The sequence below is a fragment of the Haemorhous mexicanus genome, chromosome 5 (assembly GCF_027477595.1).
Source record: "Haemorhous mexicanus isolate bHaeMex1 chromosome 5, bHaeMex1.pri, whole genome shotgun sequence".
Taxonomy (NCBI): Eukaryota; Metazoa; Chordata; class Aves; order Passeriformes; family Fringillidae; genus Haemorhous; species Haemorhous mexicanus.
In genome coordinates, this window is record NC_082345.1 from 42,817,498 (window position 1) to 42,838,399 (window position 20,902).

The following is a 20,902-nucleotide window of genomic DNA, read 5'->3' on the forward strand; positions in this document are numbered from 1 at the left end:
AGGGCTGTTTAAGAAACAGCAGAGACAATTGCCTGAAGTAGTTGCAGTGACTACTTTGGAACTTTAAATCTGTTGTGCAGACCTTGCTCTGCACAAAAATTGTCACTGGAGCTGCCAAAGCTACTTTTTTTTTCTTTTTTTTTTTCTTTTTTTTTTAAGAGAAATCTTTATCAAAGTCTGTCAAGCTTTCCATCTCATGCTTAGGAACTGCACCTTAGGTACTTTAGCTGCATAAATATGAGACTATCAGAAATTAGGCAGACTAATGTTGATCACTATATTCCAGGATGATGGAGTGGTCCTGTGTGCCTGAAACTTTTCCCTGAGGTTGCTCTTCCTCTTCTCACAGATTAAGAAATTTATCCAAAGCATTTCCGAAACAAGGAGGGGAAATTGTTCAGAAAAGAGCACGTACCTTAGAGGATCTTTACAAAATCTCAAGATGAAGAGGGTAATATCAATTTTTAAAAAGGAAGAAAAGACTGACTAGTGAATTATAGGGCCATAAATCTATCTTCAACACACTGAAAGCTTTTGAAACAAAATACTAAACAATCTATAAACAGGCAATGAAAATTAGAAAGCAGTAAGCCACCATGGTGGGCTTCCCAAAATGTAACCCCATAACTAACATACTTTTCTTCTTTCTTTGTACTCTGCAGGCAGAAGGAAAGCATCAAATCAAACAGACCTCAAATGTAAAATACTTTTAGACAAAGCAAACTGGAAAAGCACTTTTCTTTTGGATCAAGGTCCTGTATCACAGGTGCAGAGCTGCTTGAATAAACACAGTCGTTCAGCACTTCTCCTACAGACCAGGGCCAAACCCAGCAAGTAGTCCTACTAAAACTGCAGAGACATCAACCTGCAAGGAGTGTGAAACACCCTGAAGAGCTGAGCAGAACTCAGGATGGTCTTAACAGATTGAGAAATGGTCAAAAACAAGCAAGATAAAATTCAATACAGCCAAGTACAAAGAATCACATTTGGACTTTAAAAGAAATCTTCAAATGCACAAAATAATCAAAAGTAAGAATGCCAGACTAGTAGTAGTACAGCAGAAAAGGATGTCAAAGTTACAGTGACAATAAATTGAGCCAACAGTGTGAAACTATTAAAAAAAAAAAAAAAAAGAGGCAGATAACGATCTGGCGTTTATTAAAAAAGAGAAACACAATACATAACAGGAGAGACTGGGGAGGAAGTCTGGTCTGCTCAGTAGCAATGAATATCAATTGGAATATGCTTCTGGTTTGGGGTGTAGGGCAGAAACAGTTGAGGAAAGCCCAGAGGAGAAGTAAAAACAAAAAGAGTGCTTCAGAAAGCCAAATCCCTGCAAAAACTTTTAAGCACTTGGCTTGTTTAGTCTACAAGAGTGATTGTGGAAATGGGATAATGCTCTGAAAATCTTCCCCTCGTCTTAAATAGCATTACATCACTCAGCTATTACACTGTCTTTATTACTGCCACAGTTATTACTTGACTGTCATTACAGCAAAATGCCCTGGTCTGTAATTCATATGTAACTGAGCAACAAAAAGGGCTTGTTTTTCCCCAGACAGCTACTGTATTTCACATTTTAAGACTTCATGAGAAGAGCCTAGAGTCTTACAAAATATCTATTGTAATCCTTCCCAGAATGGTTCAACAACTGCTAGAATAAATTGGTACAAACCAGCACCTCTCTCAAGTTCAGAGGTGAGTAGCAAAGCTGCCTCGTGTTTTTGGATGAGGGATGCCAGGTAGCAGTTTAGATACCAGGAGCATATGGTGGGTCCTTTCCCCAGTGGCCCACTAATTTGCTACAAGATTTGTCTCTTTCATGAGCTTGCCTTTAAGTGAAAGCAGGAGTACACAGAACGAGCGCGTACACCGACAATTTGGTTTCTCCTTCAATGAAAAGAGATGTTAAGAGATGTGCTGTCCACACAGTGTATTTTTCCACCATGTACACACAAGATCTGATGAAGCACTGATTTTAATTCTGAAAAAAAAAAAGAAAAAATGAAGATACAGTCTAAAAGTACATAGCAGTTAAATATTAAGACTTTGATCAACAGGGCTGATTTTACTTTTCTGCAGTCATTCAAAAGCAGAGGTGATAATGCTATAGAAAACCCAAATAATTTTATTTGCAGAGTTCCTGAATTTGCATCTCAGGGCTGTAACTTCACACAGTTGACTGATTCACCACTACTTTTCCACCTGTCCCTGAGCTAACAGCCAAAGCATCTGCTCCTGTCTTATTCCCATGTCTCTCTCACACCTGTGCTATGGCTACAGTGCTGTTGGTGTGGGAGTGAAAGCCCAACCAATCTGATCTGCAAGCCTTGGTTTCAGCATTGTGCAGATTAGATCAGTGCACTACGGAATCACCCATTAGCACGAATTCGACTTGAACGAGAGTGTAGGCTCTGACTGCTCATCATCAGGACACATTAGGGTGGATCTGCATTGGTTTTATCTTGAATATCAAGCTTCCTCCCAGCAGCAGGATGGTGACAATCTGACCCAGGTGGCAAAGTATATTCACCTGCTTGTATATTCAACCATTTTTCTTAGCCAACTGAGCAACTTTATACCAAGCCAATTGTCCCAGACTGCAAGGCAAGATGTGTTCTATTTGCCATCTGTGTGGCAGTTGTCTTCTGTTAAATGAGCAGTTTTCCTTATCTCTTCCACAACCAATCCCCTCTCAGGGGAGACATCTGCTAATAACAGGCTATTGCATGTCACTGCATGACTGATAAGGACAATAGCATCCCATTGTGAGATGCTTCACCCAGAGGGAGGAGCCAAGCATTCCTACCTGGCTATAATCTTGAGGTTCTGGAACATCAGCACGGCTTCTCCACTACATTTCCCAGAGAAACAGCTGTCTCTTCCACAGGACCTTCAGAGGAAGACTACACCCTTTCTACAGGATCCCTGCTCCAACAGAACCCCACCTGACACTCCAGAAGGACTGCACACAATTCCAATTGGACTGCTACCAACACGCTGACCAACAGTGTCAGGTCGTATTCTGACTCTGTCAGGGTTGTTTTGGTTTACTGCATTGTTTATTTTATCTTTTTATTTTCTTCCCTTGTAAAGAACTGTTATTCCCTGCTCCCATATTTTTGCCTGAGAGCCCCTTAATTTAAAATTTATAGCAATTCAGAGGGAGGGGGTTTACATTTTCCATTTCAGGGAAGGCTCCTGCCTTCCTTAGCAGACACCTGTCTTTCTAAACCGACATCAATGCTTGCTTTTGAACCAGCTGCAGGAGAGCCAAGGCCAGACTCACTGTGCTGCATGAACTGGAAGAGTTCCACACATCCATGTGGCTCCCACCCACCAATCCACCATGAAGGTCTTACACTCTCTGTGAAGGCATCTGGAACAGCCTTGCCTGCAGATTTCCCTGAGAACCGTGCACTGGGGAATGGAGAGGAACAAGAACAGGGCAATCCCTGAGCCAGAAGGAACACTTTGTGGGCTGTTTCCTTTTGGCCACAACTGGCATGGATCACTTCCCCAGGAAACTGCTAAGGTTCCATGTGTTGAATTTTTTTTCCATTTTCATTGTGTGGTGAGAGTGAAAGTGGTGGCATTTGGCAGCTACATTCCATCAGCACTATTGTTGTTCCCTGGTGGTAGGGGTTTGTTTTCCATCAGGTGAAATGCAAAGGCGTTGTCCCCTTCTGGAAGAACACAGAGCTAAAGAGACCCGTGGGGAAATACTTCCAAATGCCATGCATGACATTACTCTTTAAACTTCTTGGATGAGGTAACACTTCCCAACAAAACAATGTGTTAGTACGCCACGTACATTTTGCTAAGCTGCTGCCCACAGTTCAAAGAAATCATCAATCCTGATGTTCAGATTCTACTGAAAGGAAAAAGAAAACTGGGGACCTCTGCAGAAGTCCTGTCCTTAGACTTTGCCTAAGCTGAATCATGTTTAAATCCAAAATTTTCTGGAAATAAAGAAGTATTTATGCTATTAATTATTTTACAAAACAATGCTAAACTATAATTTAAGTTTGTGAGGACAGCAAAACTGTGTTAGCACCTCATAAGTGTAACTATTGTTCTTGCCTGTTTTGGGCTAGTATTGTTCAGTTCCTCAGATCTTAAAGTCCTTATTGCAAAAAGCCTCTTTATTCCCAGTTCCAGTTGCTAAATTGTGTGGTTTTCAGATAATGCTGAACTGAGGTTGCTAAATGAGAACCAGAAGGCTGGAGCTAAGCAGATAAATTATAATTTCCAATTACCTCACCATAAATGGGGTTCCCAAAGAATTCTTCTACCCTATTTTCACACAAAAAATACAGATCAGCGTCTTTACAGACTAAAGACACAAAAATCCCTGTTAAAATACACAATGACATTCTTCAACTTCTGGTAGAAATTAATAATGCGATGTGTGTTTCCTTCCTTTTCTTAAGTGGTTAGTTGAAAATTACTTTAACAACACTGCTGCTTGGTTATACATTCACAAAATACCACAGAGAAGGACTTAAATCTTTGGGTTTGCGCTTTTTTTTTAAGCTAGTACATATTAATAGCTCACTGAGAACCAAAGATTCTTCTGAGGGAAATGAAGCCTCTGAAAAGATAACAATAAGTCCTACCAAAGCAAGGTGAGTAAGGGAAGGGAAAGTTAGCCTGCAACCACTTCTTACTCTGAGACACACCAGAAGAAAAAAAAAAAAAAAAAAAAAAAAGAAAAAAGAAAAAAAAGCCCCAAAAGCTCTCAGGATTTTTGTTGTTCTGTTTAAAAGACCTCTGTTTTGTTTGGAGAAAGTAACCTTGAAATAACTCCATGTATGGACATGATTACTCCCGAGCAAGAAACACCCTATTTCTGTCTAGTCTTGTAGTTTGTTCCAAAATAAGCATACCAACTTCAGAGTTACTCAGGGAAAGATAAATCCACACCTGACTTTATTCGACAGCAATTCCTAATTATAATGTCATAAACACACCAGAAATTTGAGGGTCCATGTGGGGGTCTTTTGGCTAAGGAACCCTTAAACTAGAGCTACACCCAGCTATAATTAGGCCAATGCTTATCTCACTTTCCTATCAGTTAAAGCCTCCATAGCTCAAGTTCATACATAGCCTGGGTGCTACCCAAATTACAGCTTTTAATGAAAAAGAAAAATAATAGAAAGGGGAAAATAAAGTCATTTTCCCTACCTATGACTGATATAATGCTGCATGTAGCTTAAGAGTTGCTCTGTAATGAGGACACACTCACTTTAATTATGCAGCTCAACAAAGCTATCTCCAAATTGGATGGCTTTACTGCATTGCTGGCTTGTAGCAATGCCAGTCAGATGCAGACAGGCAGATTTCTTAACCTTCTGTCTGAGAAGATTATATCCTTAACAGTGTGTTTTCTTCTCTTCCCCTACTGACTCTTATCACCCCATCTTTTCAAATAAGTAACAATAGAACTGTTAACAATCCACCTAGTAGAGAAATTCTATTTTCCAGCATTTCTAATGTAATAAATAGGCTGGATCTCCAATGATACAGAAACAAGTATCAGCTTACAAAGCTGACAAAACACGAGTAGGTAAACAAGATCCTCCCATACCTTCATAAATAACAGGGCAAAGGACCAAATACCTCCCTCACGTGCAAGCTGGCCCTTACCAAACAGCTGTAAGGAATTCTTATGGTACGTACAAACAAAAAATAACGAATTCTTACAGTATGTACTGACATAAACATCTGAATTAACTAACCCCTGTAAGAGTGTGTAACTGCTACCACTTGGAAAAATGAGCAAGGTCAATCAGTCAAAAGACTTTATTTTTGTCTAGGATCAACTACTTTATATGGCTTTGCTACCAAATATAGAAACATTACCCCATCTACAAAGGCACTATTTTTAAAGACTGTGCTTTTGGAAGAAAAATAGAATTGTTTTTTCCTCCTCAAAGATTATTTCAAATGTGTATTATTAAGATCCAAGGTACATCAGAGGGGAAAAGGACTGACCAACCACATTCTGAACTGAACTATATATTGTTTAACTCCACTAATTTTACCAGTTTTAACAAAGCAATGCAGAACTTTATTTTTAAAAAATCCTTTTTTAATCTCAGAATTCTAGGATTATTTAGTAACTCTGGTTAAGCTGCTAACCATAGTTATTTCCCTACATAAATTTTAAAAGACAGTTGAAAAATACTGTTCTAAAATAAGCCATGTCTAAAATGAGGCAGGAGATTCTTTTAGAAACTATGAGCAAACGTCTGATTAAGATGACAAGCCACATGGAAACTACTCCCAGAATCAGACTCAAAGGGCACTGTTACCAACCAAATTTGGCAGACAAGGAATCATGACGAACTGCAAAGGCACGCAGCAACGTAACAAAAAGTTGGGAATCATCAGCAAATAAGACAGAAAGCACTTGTGTCTACTCAGCAAGGGCAAGAACATAAGCAGGACGAATTATAAGCATTAAATTCTGTATTCAAATGAGTGGCACTGTGATATAGTGGGAGTGGAGATCGCTGTTCCATTTACAGGTGACTCGCCATAAGCAAGCCGTATCAGTAAGGCAAAATATCTGGCTATTGCAGATTTCTCATTCTGACTTCTATCTGTCCAGAGAGCGCATCTTCAGAATGGATTTAATAGCAACAACAGAGAAAGAGCTAAAAGCATGACATATATAATGTAAGGCTCAGTACTTTCCTAAAGGCTGTGCTCAGGGTCGGAATGCTTACCGAGACTGCCTTACAGCATTTATCACTAGCTAACAGTTGGCATTCGGCCTTATCTGTAGATAACTACTGTTAGATTTGGCATTTTTAATACACAGCTATGTTTGTTTAAGATCACTGTGCCTTCAGACAGTCTTTGAGCTAAGAGGGTGATGACTGAAAATTCAGCTCAAGCAGGAAAGACAGCATTTAAAGCTTATTTGTCAAATACTACAGGAAGCTTAATTAAGTCTCATTTCTGTTTCCAAGAATATTATAATGCACCAAGTACAGCTACATCAACTTGGGCAAGGGACCGTGAGAAATAAATTCTACTTCATCCTTAGCATCGATTTTATCTGTCAGAAGACTAACACCAAACAAACCTAGTCAGTGAACACAGAGCTTCCTCAGAAAAACAACCAAATTCTGAGCTCATTTGTGAAGTTTAAGCTCCTTTTTTGACCTAGCGCTGCACAATTTACCGAGCTGGGGATCGCGGCTGAACTGAACTTATTACGCACTTGGTCAAGCGCTGCTTCCCCGAGCCAGCTATTCAGCTGTGCAGCCCGTTTGAGTCAGGAGCTCCAGCTACCGCGCAGGACGCCCGGAGCCCGGGGCTGCGCCGCGCCGCGGTCCAGGCGCTGCGGAGGCCACGGGAACGGCACAGCCAAGATGCGGCCGGGATGCGGCCGGGATGCGGGGGCGACGAGCGCTCTCAGGGGTTCGCTCCGTGACAGGGGGACCGACCCGAGCGACCCCCGACCCCAGCCCCCCTCTTGGCCGCCAGCAGGGGCCGAGGCGTCCCTCTCAGCACCGACCCGCTCCCCTCGCTGCCGCCGCAGCCCCGGCAGGTGCGACCCGGCCCGGCCCGGCCCCCCGCGCCGCCGGGGCCGCTCCTCCCCTCGCCCCCGCCGCAGCCCCCGGCCCGCCCTCCCCGCGGCACGGCAGCGGGGGTCGGTGTGGAGGCGGGGGCCCGGGCGCAGCTCCTACCTGCGGTTCCTACCTGCGGCTCCTGCGGCGGCCGCCAGCGCCAGGCAGAGCGCGGGGAGCAGCGGCGGCGGCGCAGCGCGCATGGGAGCGGCCCGAGGGAGCGAGCGAGCGGCCCCGGCCCCCCCGCCCCGCGGGAGCGCAGTGACGGGCCCGCCGCCCGGGGAGCATGACGGGAAATTCCTGGGCACCGGCGGCCAACGCCAAATATGAACATGGAGCCGGGAGACTCCCGCCGCACGCCCGGCACGACCCGGCAGCGCGGGGAGGCGGCCGGGACCCTGCCCCGTCCCGCCGCCGCGGCACGGCCCAAGTGCCCTGTCCTAAAGAGTTAAAGGGCAGGCCGACGAAAGCGGCTCCTCGCCCCTTTACAGAGACGTTCCTGCAGTTCCAAGGGAGCCGCGGCCGGAGCGCTCGGGCCGAGCGGAGCCAACGCTGCCGTGACCCTCAGCTGCCTGCGCGGCGCCGGCCGGGAGCGGGGACAGCGCTGCCAGCGCCGCAGCGGCTCCGGCCCACGGCTCCCACCCGGAGGCAGCTCCTCACGTTATCACTGACCCCGAAACTACGACAGCTCAGTGCCCACCGTGCCTAGCTTCTAAAATAGAGGGAACTGAACGACAGCGAACTTCTTCCTCCTCCTGCTCCCCTTCCTCACGGGACACGTGTATGTATGGGGGACAAATTAATGTAAATAATGGACTTACACACCCTTCTTTGTTCCTCCTACCCCCCAAACCTTCAACCTGTCACTAAATTGTCAAACAGCATAAGATAATGACAGGAAAAAAGCTAACCTCTTCTGTTACTCTATCAAAATCCCTTTCATGACTCTTTGTACCTCAAAATACAAGAAGCTGAAAGCACAAGGTTAAGGCTTTTCACCCCTGTCCTTTAACAGGGGAGACAACAGGGGGACATGGCATGTCCACGACTTAGGAAGCAAGGTAATGTCTCTGCACTCCGTGAGTACAAAATCAGGACAAGTCAACCTGACAGTTAAGTAAAACTCGGCTGTCTGTGTCAGCTCATGGCAGCACCTGTTCACACCCTAATAAATACTAAAATCTAATTATATGTAACAAATCCATCTCCCCCCTCCACCCCAGATAAGAAAAGCATTTGAGTCAGAGACACCCAAATATCTAGAAGGTGAGACACATATAAAAACCCCTAATAAACCTTTAATTCGAGTCTGGTTTGGTTTTTTGTTTGTTTTTACAGGATAGGGTGACAAGTTACAACAAACATCTGATTTTTCTCAAATGTTCAGATATTATACATATTCCCCTGTCTTGCAGGAAGGGATATCAGTCAACTTAACAGTTTAAGGTAAAATAAGCTGCATAATAGTACATATTACAATTAAAATGTACAGTGTTTACAAGAAGTATATCTTAGAAGCAAGATAGATGCATTTGCATCAAGGCGACCTTTTTTAAAATGCCACAGCTATTTTTACATTCACTCTTGCAACAGGTCACAAGATGGGGTCACTAAGGTCAGGTTAACAAATCACTATGATGCACATCAAATACAACAAAATTAGTTTATATACATATATATAATACATATACATGTATATTATACATATACATATATGTATATAATAAAACTCATCAAAAATCTACCAGACCTGGCACAATCCACTTACCCATCAAAAATATGTACTTGTCCTTGGTAAGCAGAATTCTGCATGGCTGATTATATATTATATATACTCATTCATTAGCATCTGAGACATAAAACCGAGGATTTAAAATTTTTCAGTTAACAAACTCTCCAATAATAAACATGGTGCCCACAAAAGCACAAAGGTAAGGCACAATAGGATTTCCTGTTGCAGAATAGTGTGCATCATGTTTACTTAACTGTAAGAAAAACGTGCATTATTTGTGCAAGTTCATGCTGCAGATCCATCATATCTACAAAGTAAAGTGAGTTTCAGTAAAATTTGTGGGACTGGTATGCTTCCAGTCTCACCTCCTACAGGATGTTCAGCTGGATAACTAGGTAAAATGGTTGTAGGAGTGGGGATTAGTAAAGCCAATAATCTTAGATTTGCAACTAAGCTTCTCAGCAACAATTTTGTACTTCTAGGTAAACATTAGTAAATTTACAAACTTGGAATCACAAGATTTACTGTCAGCTGCACTAGTTTGCATGAGCCAAAATTGTTGCAAGGAAGGAATTTTTAAATTTTAACATATAAATGGATAATTAAAAGATGTTATAATATACTGGGAATGTCATTTAATCCAATGGTATTTTGTCACAGCCCTGACACTTGTAATAATAAATACAGCTTTTCACAAAATATTTTTCCAGTATCTGCCAATTGCTTCTTTATTGCTCACAAATTTGAATTCATTACAATTGGTATCAGACCTTTCACACAAAATCAGTCAGGTATTTTATATAAAACCTATAAAAGATATTTAACCTGTATCCAACATTTTTAAGTATTTGGCCTCTTGCCATGGTACAGCCAAAACCATATAAAACAATAGGTTTTGAATAAAATAGGAAGCTTATTTGCTGCTTCGATGCAGACATCCTCACAGAACACAACCCTTTTTGCCACCACCAGCATTTACATTTATATACAAAACCCAGTACATCCGCAATCAGTTCATCTTCCCTCACATTGATATGCAACCACTAATGCCAAATTCACTTTCCCCATACCCCAGCTGCAGAAAAAGATTTTTATATAGCAACAAAAATCTAATATTGACTGAATTTTTTTTTTTAACTTATTCACCATCAGGAACTGTAGGTTGCTTGTTACAAAATACCCACAAGATTATTTCACAGGAAACTATGGAAATACAGGAAGTCTTCTTTTCTCCATGCTTTTGTATTAGCAAAAACACTTCTTGGTGCAAAGATACGTCACCACATCTGCAAATGTATAATGAAATCGGTATTCCTCATGCAAAACTTAAATGCATCGGTTTACTATAGCCCCAGAAAACTTCGTGAAACAACTGGTTTTTCCTTTTTTGTCAGCTCAGTATTACTGCCTCATTGCTAAATCCCTTTGGAAACAAGACTTCTGGAACGTTCAAACTTTTATTTAATCTTTAAAGTATTACATACAAAAAGCACTAAAAAAGGAAGACGGCGGCCAAACAGGAACATTCCTGTTGCGAGTAACAGTCCTAGCAGTCGTAGAAAGTCTTCTCAGGAACTTCCCTGAGAATTAGTTGTGCCTGTCCGAAGACGCAGATGTGACATAGAGTTCATGTGTTTGTTTGATGGCTTCAGTGGAGTGTTACAAGTAAGAGCCTGGGGAAAACGATGATGATACCGATCTAGTCGCAGGTATTTTACTGTTACCAGCTTTCCTATGAGGCAAAGAAACAGGAAAAGAGAAACCTTCTAGTCCAGTATTATTGCATTTTGCTTCAGGACATAAAACACAAATATTTCATTACATCAAAATTAGTTTACCAGGTTTTTTTAAACTGCTCAATACTTTAGATACATTTCACCATTTAAAAGAACTCCAACTGCACCCACCTTCTGCACCCATGGTAATTTCTACCCATGTTTTGTTATAAACTCCCATTCCTTACCATCGAACCAAGAGCCATGTAATGCCTTGAAAGCCTTTCCAGCATACTCCGGGGAGAGACACTTGACGTATACACAGCCCTAAGTAAGAGAAAGAGGGATTTGGGTTTTTTGCAAGTCCAGCTGAAAAGGATGAAGTATTAAGATGCTACTGGAAAGACACTCACCTCACGTGAATTTTTGTCTACGGCAATGTGAACAATTCCATCATTATCACTGCACTTCTCCAAGATTGCTTCTTGAATTGCTAGATGCCAGTGATCACCTATTTCCCTAGGAAAACAATGGAAGATTTAAGGGACTACGTAATTTTTTAAACATTCACAACATTCTCATACTTCCCTACTGATTCTGGTTTCTCTGTCTCTTTACATAATTTTCTGGTAAATGCCTCTGGGACAGATTAAGTACTTTTCCTACTGAATACACTGTAAATTGGCTCCTATAGTCCACTTTAGAAAATTCAACCCTACAAATCAAAAGGAATAACCTCTATTTGGGGAGTGGGGTGTTGTCCTAAAATGGGCTTATCCAACTGGCGCTTACACTGATAGTTAAAAAACATGTTTCTGCCTTGCATAGTCAATGTCTAGAACACACAACAAAGTCTGATGCTGTGATGTGAGGGTTCATAATGTATAAGTGAACAAGTTGGACAAGTTGTTCCCTTGATATGGTTCCTCCCTGACTTTTGGCAGTAGAGAGATGATTATTTGCTGTGCTACATTAATAAAAACAAGTTAACTAGTATATTCCCAGATGATTCTCAAGTCAAGAAAAAAGACCTGTTTCATGGGGCTGCTTCTAACAGCTACTGGTGTAATCACTGAAAGGAATTCAGTAATTATTGTTAGTATACAGTCACTGTAAGAGCAGCTAAAACTAGTTTTGTTAAACATACCTTGCACCCACAGCAAACGCCAAAACAATACTTGGCAATCTAATCACAGACACTGGTACATTCTGTGTTTTAGGTGGATGAAAGCATTCATCCTTTTCAGGTCTGGAACAAGAACATAAGCCTCCTTCCTCTAATGACACAAGCAGATTAATAATACAGTTTGTCTTACACTGAGGGCTTTGGATTTCTGTTTGTGTTTTCTTTAAGATAACTCCAAGGGTATGATAAGAACTATTTCCTTAAGCAACAGTCCTCTGAAAGACAGCTCACAGAAGAAGAATGCACTAAGGAGTACAATATGGAATTGGATGAAGTATCCCACTATGAATGTAATCCAGCAGTCCAGTAATGGAGCTAGGTCAACTTCCAAAAGAAAAGGGCTACAAAAAGTCAATGTATTAGAAGTTGCAATGTTCAAAATAGCTGACTGGACATAGGCACCAAAGACAAGTGTCAAAACACAACTCCTAGTCTATAAATGTTGGGGCTTTTTAATGCACCTGTTGGGCATGGACTGGGCCAGTTCTGAAAAACACTGAAGCTTACAGCAAAGATATAGGCTAAAAAGGGAGATTATTCTGACAAAAATAACACCTCAGTAATCAGTTCCATTAACAGCAGACATTTTGAACTGCTAACATTCTGAAACAGGAAAGTAGCCAATACAACATACCAATAAATATTACAGTGAAGCTTCAGGAATGAACTCATTTCAGTACCACTCAGACTAACCAATACAGCTCACAAAGTCTCCTTTGAAGCAAAGACAATAAGGATGTTGATATCACTTAAAATTCTCTGCAAATCTCATGTTGGAATCCTCCTACAGGAGGATCAATTTGAAAAAAAAACCCTGAAAAACCCCTGAAATTTCGGTCTTGCTCACCCTACTGCAACCTGAAAATTATTACAGAAGCCACAGAAGCTGGTATCTTTGACCAGACATTAAATCTTAAAGACATTGAGAAAAGGGTTTTGGAGTACTTCTCTATGCTAGGGGTATCACTGTCTTCAGCTAAATTAACTAACAGCTTTTCAGTTAATAAGGCAAGGAACTAAACCAATTAAGTGTGGCTAGAAAAAAGGCTGAATAAATACATCCAACCTTTGCAATCACTCGTGTCCATACTCTGATGTCCTCCCCTACTTCCTGTCCTAATCAATAGGTTGTATTATTGAGGTAGCATCTCACATGTACCCTTGTAAGACACAGCATCTGTATTTTTCCCTTGTATAATCACATTAAGGAAAAATTTACTCCAGAGAAGTTATTGGAGTCCCTGTATCTCTTTACAATGGACAAAGAGACTTGAATGCTTAGGATTATCTGGCATAACCTATGTCTTAGTTCCCAACTCCTACCAGAGCCAAAGGGGATATAACAGAATAGTGGAGTGGATGAAGATTTAAAAGACTACAAGAAAAATTAATTATTTTTCCTTAGCCCTTGGTACATGAAACAAGGCCTGTTACTTATTCATACACAGTACATACTTCAGAATTATGAGAATTACATGAGCATTAGAAGCCAGTAAACAGCACTAATTTGTTCCCACTAAAAAAATCCATTTGCTTCAAAATTAGGCAGTCACAGTGCCATAAAGTGATTTAAATTCAGCCTTTTAAATGTAAACTGTGCAAGCTTTGTAGCAGTCCAAATACTCCAGAATATTGAACAACACTTAAAAAACTTACAATCTGTTGTCAGGCCAAATGAGTCTCCTCTGTCAGTTGATACAACTGAACATTTACAAATTGAATTAATGGATAAAGATCAGCTATTGCTCCAAATAGCTTGACTATATGTGACATCCTTCAAGAAGTGAGCCAAAGACACAGAGCAATACAACGAAGGACAGAAGACAGACGGTTAAGATTTTTTTATGTCTTCGCATAGATGTTAAGAGAAACATTTTTTTACAACCTGTTTTTTTCAACATGTTCATGTTTCTTCACTTCTTCCAAACCCCTCTCAGAAGTAAGAAATGGACTCCTCCAAAAGAATGCAGAAACACAGACAGATAACTGTTTTACTTACATAACAGGATCAAACATATTGCGAATCTTTAGACATGGTGTCAAGCTGTTCGGTGGTGAATTTCTTCTATCTAGATGAAAAGCTAGAACGAAAAATAAATTAAATACTCATTATTTATAGGCATAATACCATTGACGTAAGAAATGTCAACTTTATACATTGATACCTTTCTAGTTTTACTCAGAAAAAAGTTTATTTCATATATGAAAGAATTCACGCAAATTAGTTTCATAAAGTCTTCTACCACATTGAAGAAAACATACCATATTTAGCTGAATTTTTTATACTTAAAACCTTTACATTCAAGGCACTCTCTTGTATCCAGGCCACATGGAAGGAATTCAGGATATTTTTAAAAATACCATATTCTTGAAAAGAAAATATTTGCACTACATTTCCACGAAAAGACAGATATACACAACACCTGGAGTAAACTCTTGGAACTGGAAGTTAACCATACAGTTCTAACTGCCTGATGAAATTTTAATTTCTTCCACTTTTGGGGCAATATGCTGCCCATCTGGCTAATAAATAAGGAGACCTTAAGATGGATGTTGCATTACATTTGTAGTGCAGTAACATGTCAAGGATGCTCTAGAAGGACAGAGCCTTTATAGCCCTAAATGATCACACATGATCAGAAGCTTCTAAAAATCTGAAATGAAACATCCAAGAGGATAAAACAGATATAAGAAGAAAAATGAAAATCAAAAATAACAGAGTAACTCAAAGCTGAACAGTGCTATGAAATACATTCTGAAATCCTAAAATAAATATTAACTTCTCTAAAGTTCACAAGATCTACTTGTGAGAGTCACAAGAGAAGACTGTACCATGAGAAAAGGAATCAAGGAGCACTTCAGATTCAGATCAGGCAGCTCCATGCCTTGAGAAGAGCCAACAAATCAGCAGCGGAAATGAAAGGGGATAGCCTAGCAAAACAGCTTTCAAGGCTTGAAGGAAATTTTGCTGTCAAGATTGAGATTAAGTAGATTAAAGAGTTTAAACATAAGATTAAAATCTCAACAACAAAAAACCTGCTGTTAACACTTCTCCTTTGCAATCCTACTTTAGAAAAATTTGACATACTCAAGATGTTACATTCCAAGGGTCAAAAGTGTCTGTTTTGGGCAGATGTCTGTGCTTCTTACTGCTGATCTTTTAAAATCTTGAAAGTACATCCAAAATACATGAACACTGCTGCTCTTCTGTATGCCACCCAAACAAAAACCATGTCACACAGACAAAATTAAGTCATGTGGAAGGCACTGCTTGTGAAAGACAAGCACTAGCCAAGAGAAAATTCACTGCCTGGAGATACTGCATAGAAAACCTTCTTCTTATGTAAATTCCCAAGACAAATAAAATACAATTACCAACTAGAAATTAGAAAAGGTAGCCTCCAATTCTAATATCCAACCTACTGCAAGTTCCCCAAATAACTAGAAATGTTCTTATTAAGAATACACATGCACACAGAGTGCAAGTCACCAATACCTGTAACAACTGTCTATTTTTGTCTTGGGAACAGATTTCTAAATATGCTGGTGACACTGCATCAATCTCTAAGCTGCCTGTAGTTTAAGGACAAGTCCTTTTTCAATAGCACATGGTTTTGTAAAGTTTTTTGCCCCTTATTAAAAATTATACATAGGGTATACAATAAAAACTTTACAGAACTAAGCAACATTGAAAAATACACGGACTTACCTTACTTATGGAGGTTGGCTCCAGCAGATCAAGGGTGGGGTGAAATGTCACCAGCATATTGTACACTGGGGCACCACACCATACTGGAGAAGGTGATCTGGGGTGGCCTAGTCATGGACCTGGACCTGAAAAGGTGTGGGGTTGAGGAAATTATGTGCTGATTGTTTATAACTAGGTTTATTCAGCACATGGTTTTAATCCAAGGATAAAGAATTGTGAGGTTATTTGCAGAGATCCTAGACCCAGAGGATCAACATTTCTGCAAGCTGTTTATGAACTAAAAAAAAATCCATACTGATATTTATGGAAGTAGCTAAACCACTGAGCTATCCAAAAGTAACTAAATGGGGAATTCATTTTAGTGCAGTTATCTATATAAACCAAGCTTTGCCTGTTCCAGTTTCTAATAACTTTGATGTCCTTTTGACTGGAAGATCTCAGGTGCTTACTGAGATAACTTCAGCCAGAGCCTACCATCAGCACAGGACTAAACTGCTTCTACCTTAATGTAACATCCTACCAGTAGAGAAGTGTGCCCAGGACAGTGCAGCATATGAATATAAAGATGAACTCTGCCTTTTCTCAAAAAAACTTCTCAAAATCATGGTAAATTAAAAGTAATTTTTGCAACTCAGATGAAGCTTTTCATGTATAAGGGAAAAAAATTACCATGGAAATCAGTGAGGTGTGAAATTAATGCTAGAACAATAATAACCCTTAATATATATACCAGAAATGGCACCAAAAAGAGAGTGCAGAGAAGACACAGGCAAGTTAATGCTGTACCTACACAGCAAAACTGAAAATAGCATAGTTAACTTATATCTCTTGAACTTCATTTCACATCTGCAGCAACTGATTCTCCCTCTCCCCCAAAAGAAGTTGTTTCAGTGACAAAGCTGTTCAGAATACAGTACTGATTACTTGAAAAATTACACTAGTGTGGAGCATACAAAATATTCCTGATAAGGGCATAAGCAAACATTCTTGTAGGACAACAATATAAGCTACACACTGGTTAACTAAGCATCTCACACCTTTTTCTACGCAGGTCTAAGGAGTAATGCTTACAAGACAAAGATAAAAAGATAGAGATGAAATAGGAAAGCAGAGACACAACTTTGTACAGTAAATCACTAGTGGGAAAAAATTCAGGACTTTCATAAATCCCCCCTGGGGATAACTGAGCACTTTCAAGGAAAGGAAGCTACTTTTTATTTCATTCATAATTTACTTCGTTTTACTACCTTAAACTGAGTATCACAGTATCATTCCAGATTTGAAGAGCAGCAGCAGCAGCTAAACACATGAGCTTTTGTCAACTCATTTATCACTGTCTGTGATGGAAGAAGTGTCTCTTGCACTGGCTTTAAAGTGACCATTGAAGAGACTGTAGTACAGCTTTCTATACCCCTTGAATTACTGATATATTATTACTAAAGGAATTCCTAAGTATCATCACCATGGGTTACAAGACAGCCCAAAAGATCTTTACATGTGAATTTGATTAACCTGATAAGGGTGAACACTTGCATCAAATATAGGTAGCCATGTTTCTTAAAACCAGGTTTTTTCAATGTTAAGCCATGGACCACTGCAATTTATTAAGTAGTAACCCTTCTTATCAAAGGCAAGGAAAAAAAAAAACAATTATCAGAAAATATTGAAATTATGCCCTTTCACATATCATGAGGTTCTGTAATACACATGGAAGATACTAAAATTAATATCTTGCCAATGAGAAGAGTATGGTTAAATTGAGGTTTAATATAGTTAATTCAGCTATAGAAGACAAACACAGGATGGATACAGAATTTTACAAGCAGCATGAAATCCAGTTTTCTTGCAATAGTTCAGAGTATAATTGCGGTTTGGGGGTTTTTTTTGTTTGTTTTTGTTCACAGAAAGGATTATGTTCTCACAAGCTGGGGAGGAGGGGTGTCTTTCACAAAAGGTAACAGGTTATCTTCCATGCTGCAGGATGAAATATCACCCTAGATGTGGTACTTCAGAGAACCTCTTTAGCTCATCTCCAGAGCCATCAAGGAACTTTAGCTTGTTCTGTTAGCTTAGCTACACTGCAGTCCTGCCTACCTAGCGTTAGCTTTCTTCAGAGCTCCAGTTATCAAAGGTGTGACAGGACAATTGTATCTGTTCTTTCAAAAGCAAACTGAACATCCTAGAATTGTGGGGTTCTCTCCACTGTGAGATTTCATTAAACCACTTGACATGATCAAGATTGTTTCTCAATTGAGTAGTCTCTTGTACATTGTTTTTAAAACATTGTATTTGTCCATCCTACAATTAGCTTACCAACCCTTTTCTTTTCAACAAATACAACTACAGTTTCCGTAGGAAATTTTTCAAAGGGATGGCACCAGAATTTATTCTGATCCAGAAAAAAAAAAACCCAAAACCAAACTGTCAAAACAAAGGCTGCATCCTGAAGTACTGCACAAAATGTCACAGTGATGCTTTAACACACTGCTAACAGACAGTAGGCATTAGATCTCAGGCAAGTTACAGGTCTCGCAGTTAAAATGCACCTTATCATTCATGGATATCCTTGTATATGCTGACAGGCCTTTCTGAAAAGGGTTTCTTCTTCAATTGCACATGCTCAGGTATTGTTCTCTGCAACAGAGCACTACCAGATCTCAGATGGCTAACAAATTGCAAGCTTGAAATTTATTCATAAGATTCAGACCCAAGAATTCACTATGATTTTCTATATGCTGAACCTGTTCAGGGCACAGCAGTCTTGAAGAGTATCTAGATTTATAAACTTCTACATTCAAACATCAGAACTGGAGTATAAACTTAAATTCCCATTCATGTATACTTCCAAGAAAGGAAGAAAGTGACACGTACATGTAGAATTCCTAACATCAGGAAAGAAATAGCTGGGCAAAAAGCATGAGACTTATTTCCAACAGTCATTTGAACACAAGTAGTGCAAAACAGAAAGAGCCTTTGCATATTAAAATTGCCTTTGCATGCTGACTGCCATGAGCCCAAATAACCCACTGTCATTTCACCCACCCCACTTCCATGCCCTTCTGTTAGAGCCAAAGTATATAATTTCAATTCTTCAAAGATCTTTGCTAAACTTCAAACATAACAAGAAAATTAGAAAAATTGCAATTAAAAGGACTGAAACAGAATGGATTTTGATACATCCTATGCAATAGAAAACAGGAAGTCGTAGTACATACTCTAAGCAACATACAGATAAAAGCCACAGCTGAGATCCCAAGTTATTCTGTCCATATTTGCAATAAGCTGAAGTAGGTATCAGATGCTCAAACTGGGATGGTACATATCAGTAGCTACTACAGCAGTCTTTCTAGGAAGTTCTGGAGACCACTGTTCTGTTTACAGTCTTGAATGTATATTACAGGTAGCAAAACACCACCTAAGCTATCACACACTGAGGCATCTCCAGGTGAGGAGACTCCAATCCGATTTCTAATACAGGACAATTTCATTTGAGTGCATTTATACTGCAATCAAACAGGACTGAGAGCAAATGAGCAGCAAAATGAAACTAGAGCATGATGTTTCCCAGCCTGCATTGAACAATACACTATGTAGAAGATTCAGATTTATAATACATATATAGTTTGTAGAAGCTGTGTTCAATTTAAGTGCTTGATATTCAGTCATGACAGTACTACAGAGATGGAAAAGAAACAGCTGTTGACAAAAACCACCATTTCTGTATTACAACTAAAGCATTTGCACATCCCTAATGTACAATGTCCTGGAAAGAAAAGGTTCCACAACTCCTGGAATAAAGTTCACATACACATCTTACTAATGAAAACTTTGAGAAACTGAGAAATCAAGCAACACAGTTGTCACAGCAGAATGCCACATTACTACTACTGCAAACAGAACCTCAAGCCTGCAGTGGCATTCACATGGAACTTTTAAAAAAGCAGCCCTCATTTCCAATGAATTATTTAAAATGAGAAATGTAATGCTAAAACCAATAGTATAAGTTTGAGAAGTATATAATGGTATTACTTAGTTTCATAGTCAGGCAGAGATAGAAATGACCATTCTTATTTAATTGCAAACCAGAATTCAAGGCCTATAGTTTCAATCTGTCATTGACCAAAAAAAAAAAAAAAACAGGAAACCAAAACCTGAAGCTTAACATGAAGAAAAGCAGAAAGAAAAACCAAGAAAGGTTTTTCAAACCAGGAAAACATGACCACTGCAGACATACAATTGCAAACGTACTAGATTCTTGCCACTTGGTTTCATGATAAAACTGAAAAGTGACAGACCACTGAAAAATCCATGTATGACAAACTGCCTTCTCTATTCAAGCAAATGCTTTACACCATAGAGTCTGAAAAACAAATGCAGTGTAGAAAAACATTTATGACAGAGCTAGAACATCTAACACTATTAGATGTTCCAATACACATTTTCCTAATTGAGGAGTCTCTTGTCCTCAAAGGACAAAAATCCTTTGAGGCCTTTTTAATCTTTTTGCCTAAAAGGGCAGTTTCCCTTTTAAAATAATTATCTCTACCTCCTAACTTTGTCTTTAGGCAGCTTACTGGCCACTTAACAGTAGGAAAATTAAGTCTGCAAGATACAATTTACCTGCTGTAATATATATCATATACAACCAATTACACTACTAACAGTAAGTGTACGGCAGGTCAGAATTTGACCAACTAAAGAGCATTTTTTTTAAATTCACAAAAAGGAAGAAGTAACTCACTTTGGCTAAATACCCACTGCAAATTTCTGCAGCAGCTAAAACAAAAAAGTCCATTTCCCTTGAAAACAAGGAAGACACAATGCACCAAAAGTAAATCCATACAACAAGATAATAGAGAAATACCACTGACAGTTCTTAACAATCCTTAAATGCAAGAGAGAAAACAAGACTTTCATGCTTGTTGTCAAACAACAGAGTACCATTTGTAAGTTAGATACAGAAATTAAGACAATAAT

The 20,902-nt window shown here is 39.5% G+C and overlaps 2 protein-coding genes across 7 annotated transcripts in view; both read right to left on the minus strand.

Annotated features, from left to right (window-relative positions):
* Positions 1-7,932, minus strand: part of MSRB3 (methionine sulfoxide reductase B3) — an 80,983-nt gene extending 73,051 nt beyond the window's left edge. The window contains exon 1 of one of the 5 annotated variants that reach the window (XM_059846965.1): positions 7,717-7,932. In XM_059846965.1, the coding sequence (XP_059702948.1) occupies positions 7,717-7,917 (201 nt within the window). In that variant the 5' untranslated portion in view covers positions 7,918-7,932. Of the gene's footprint in view, positions 1-7,703 lie in introns of all 5 variants that reach the window. The other 4 variants (XM_059846968.1, XM_059846966.1, XM_059846970.1 and 1 more) reach the window with 4 other exon arrangements.
* Positions 7,933-8,861: 929 nt separating this feature from the next.
* LEMD3 (LEM domain containing 3) overlaps positions 8,862-20,902 on the minus strand; it is a 41,648-nt gene continuing 29,607 nt past the window's right edge. Inside the window, exons 10-13 of one of the 2 annotated variants that reach the window (XM_059846972.1) lie at positions 14,216-14,297; positions 11,444-11,549; positions 11,279-11,357; positions 8,862-11,047 (exon numbers count right to left, since the gene is read on the minus strand). In XM_059846972.1, the coding sequence (XP_059702955.1) occupies positions 10,884-11,047; positions 11,279-11,357; positions 11,444-11,549; positions 14,216-14,297 (431 nt within the window). In that variant the 3' untranslated portion in view covers positions 8,862-10,883. Of the gene's footprint in view, positions 11,048-11,278; positions 11,358-11,443; positions 11,550-14,215; positions 14,298-15,938; positions 16,051-20,902 lie in introns of those variants that run through there. The other variant, XM_059846973.1, reaches the window with a different exon arrangement.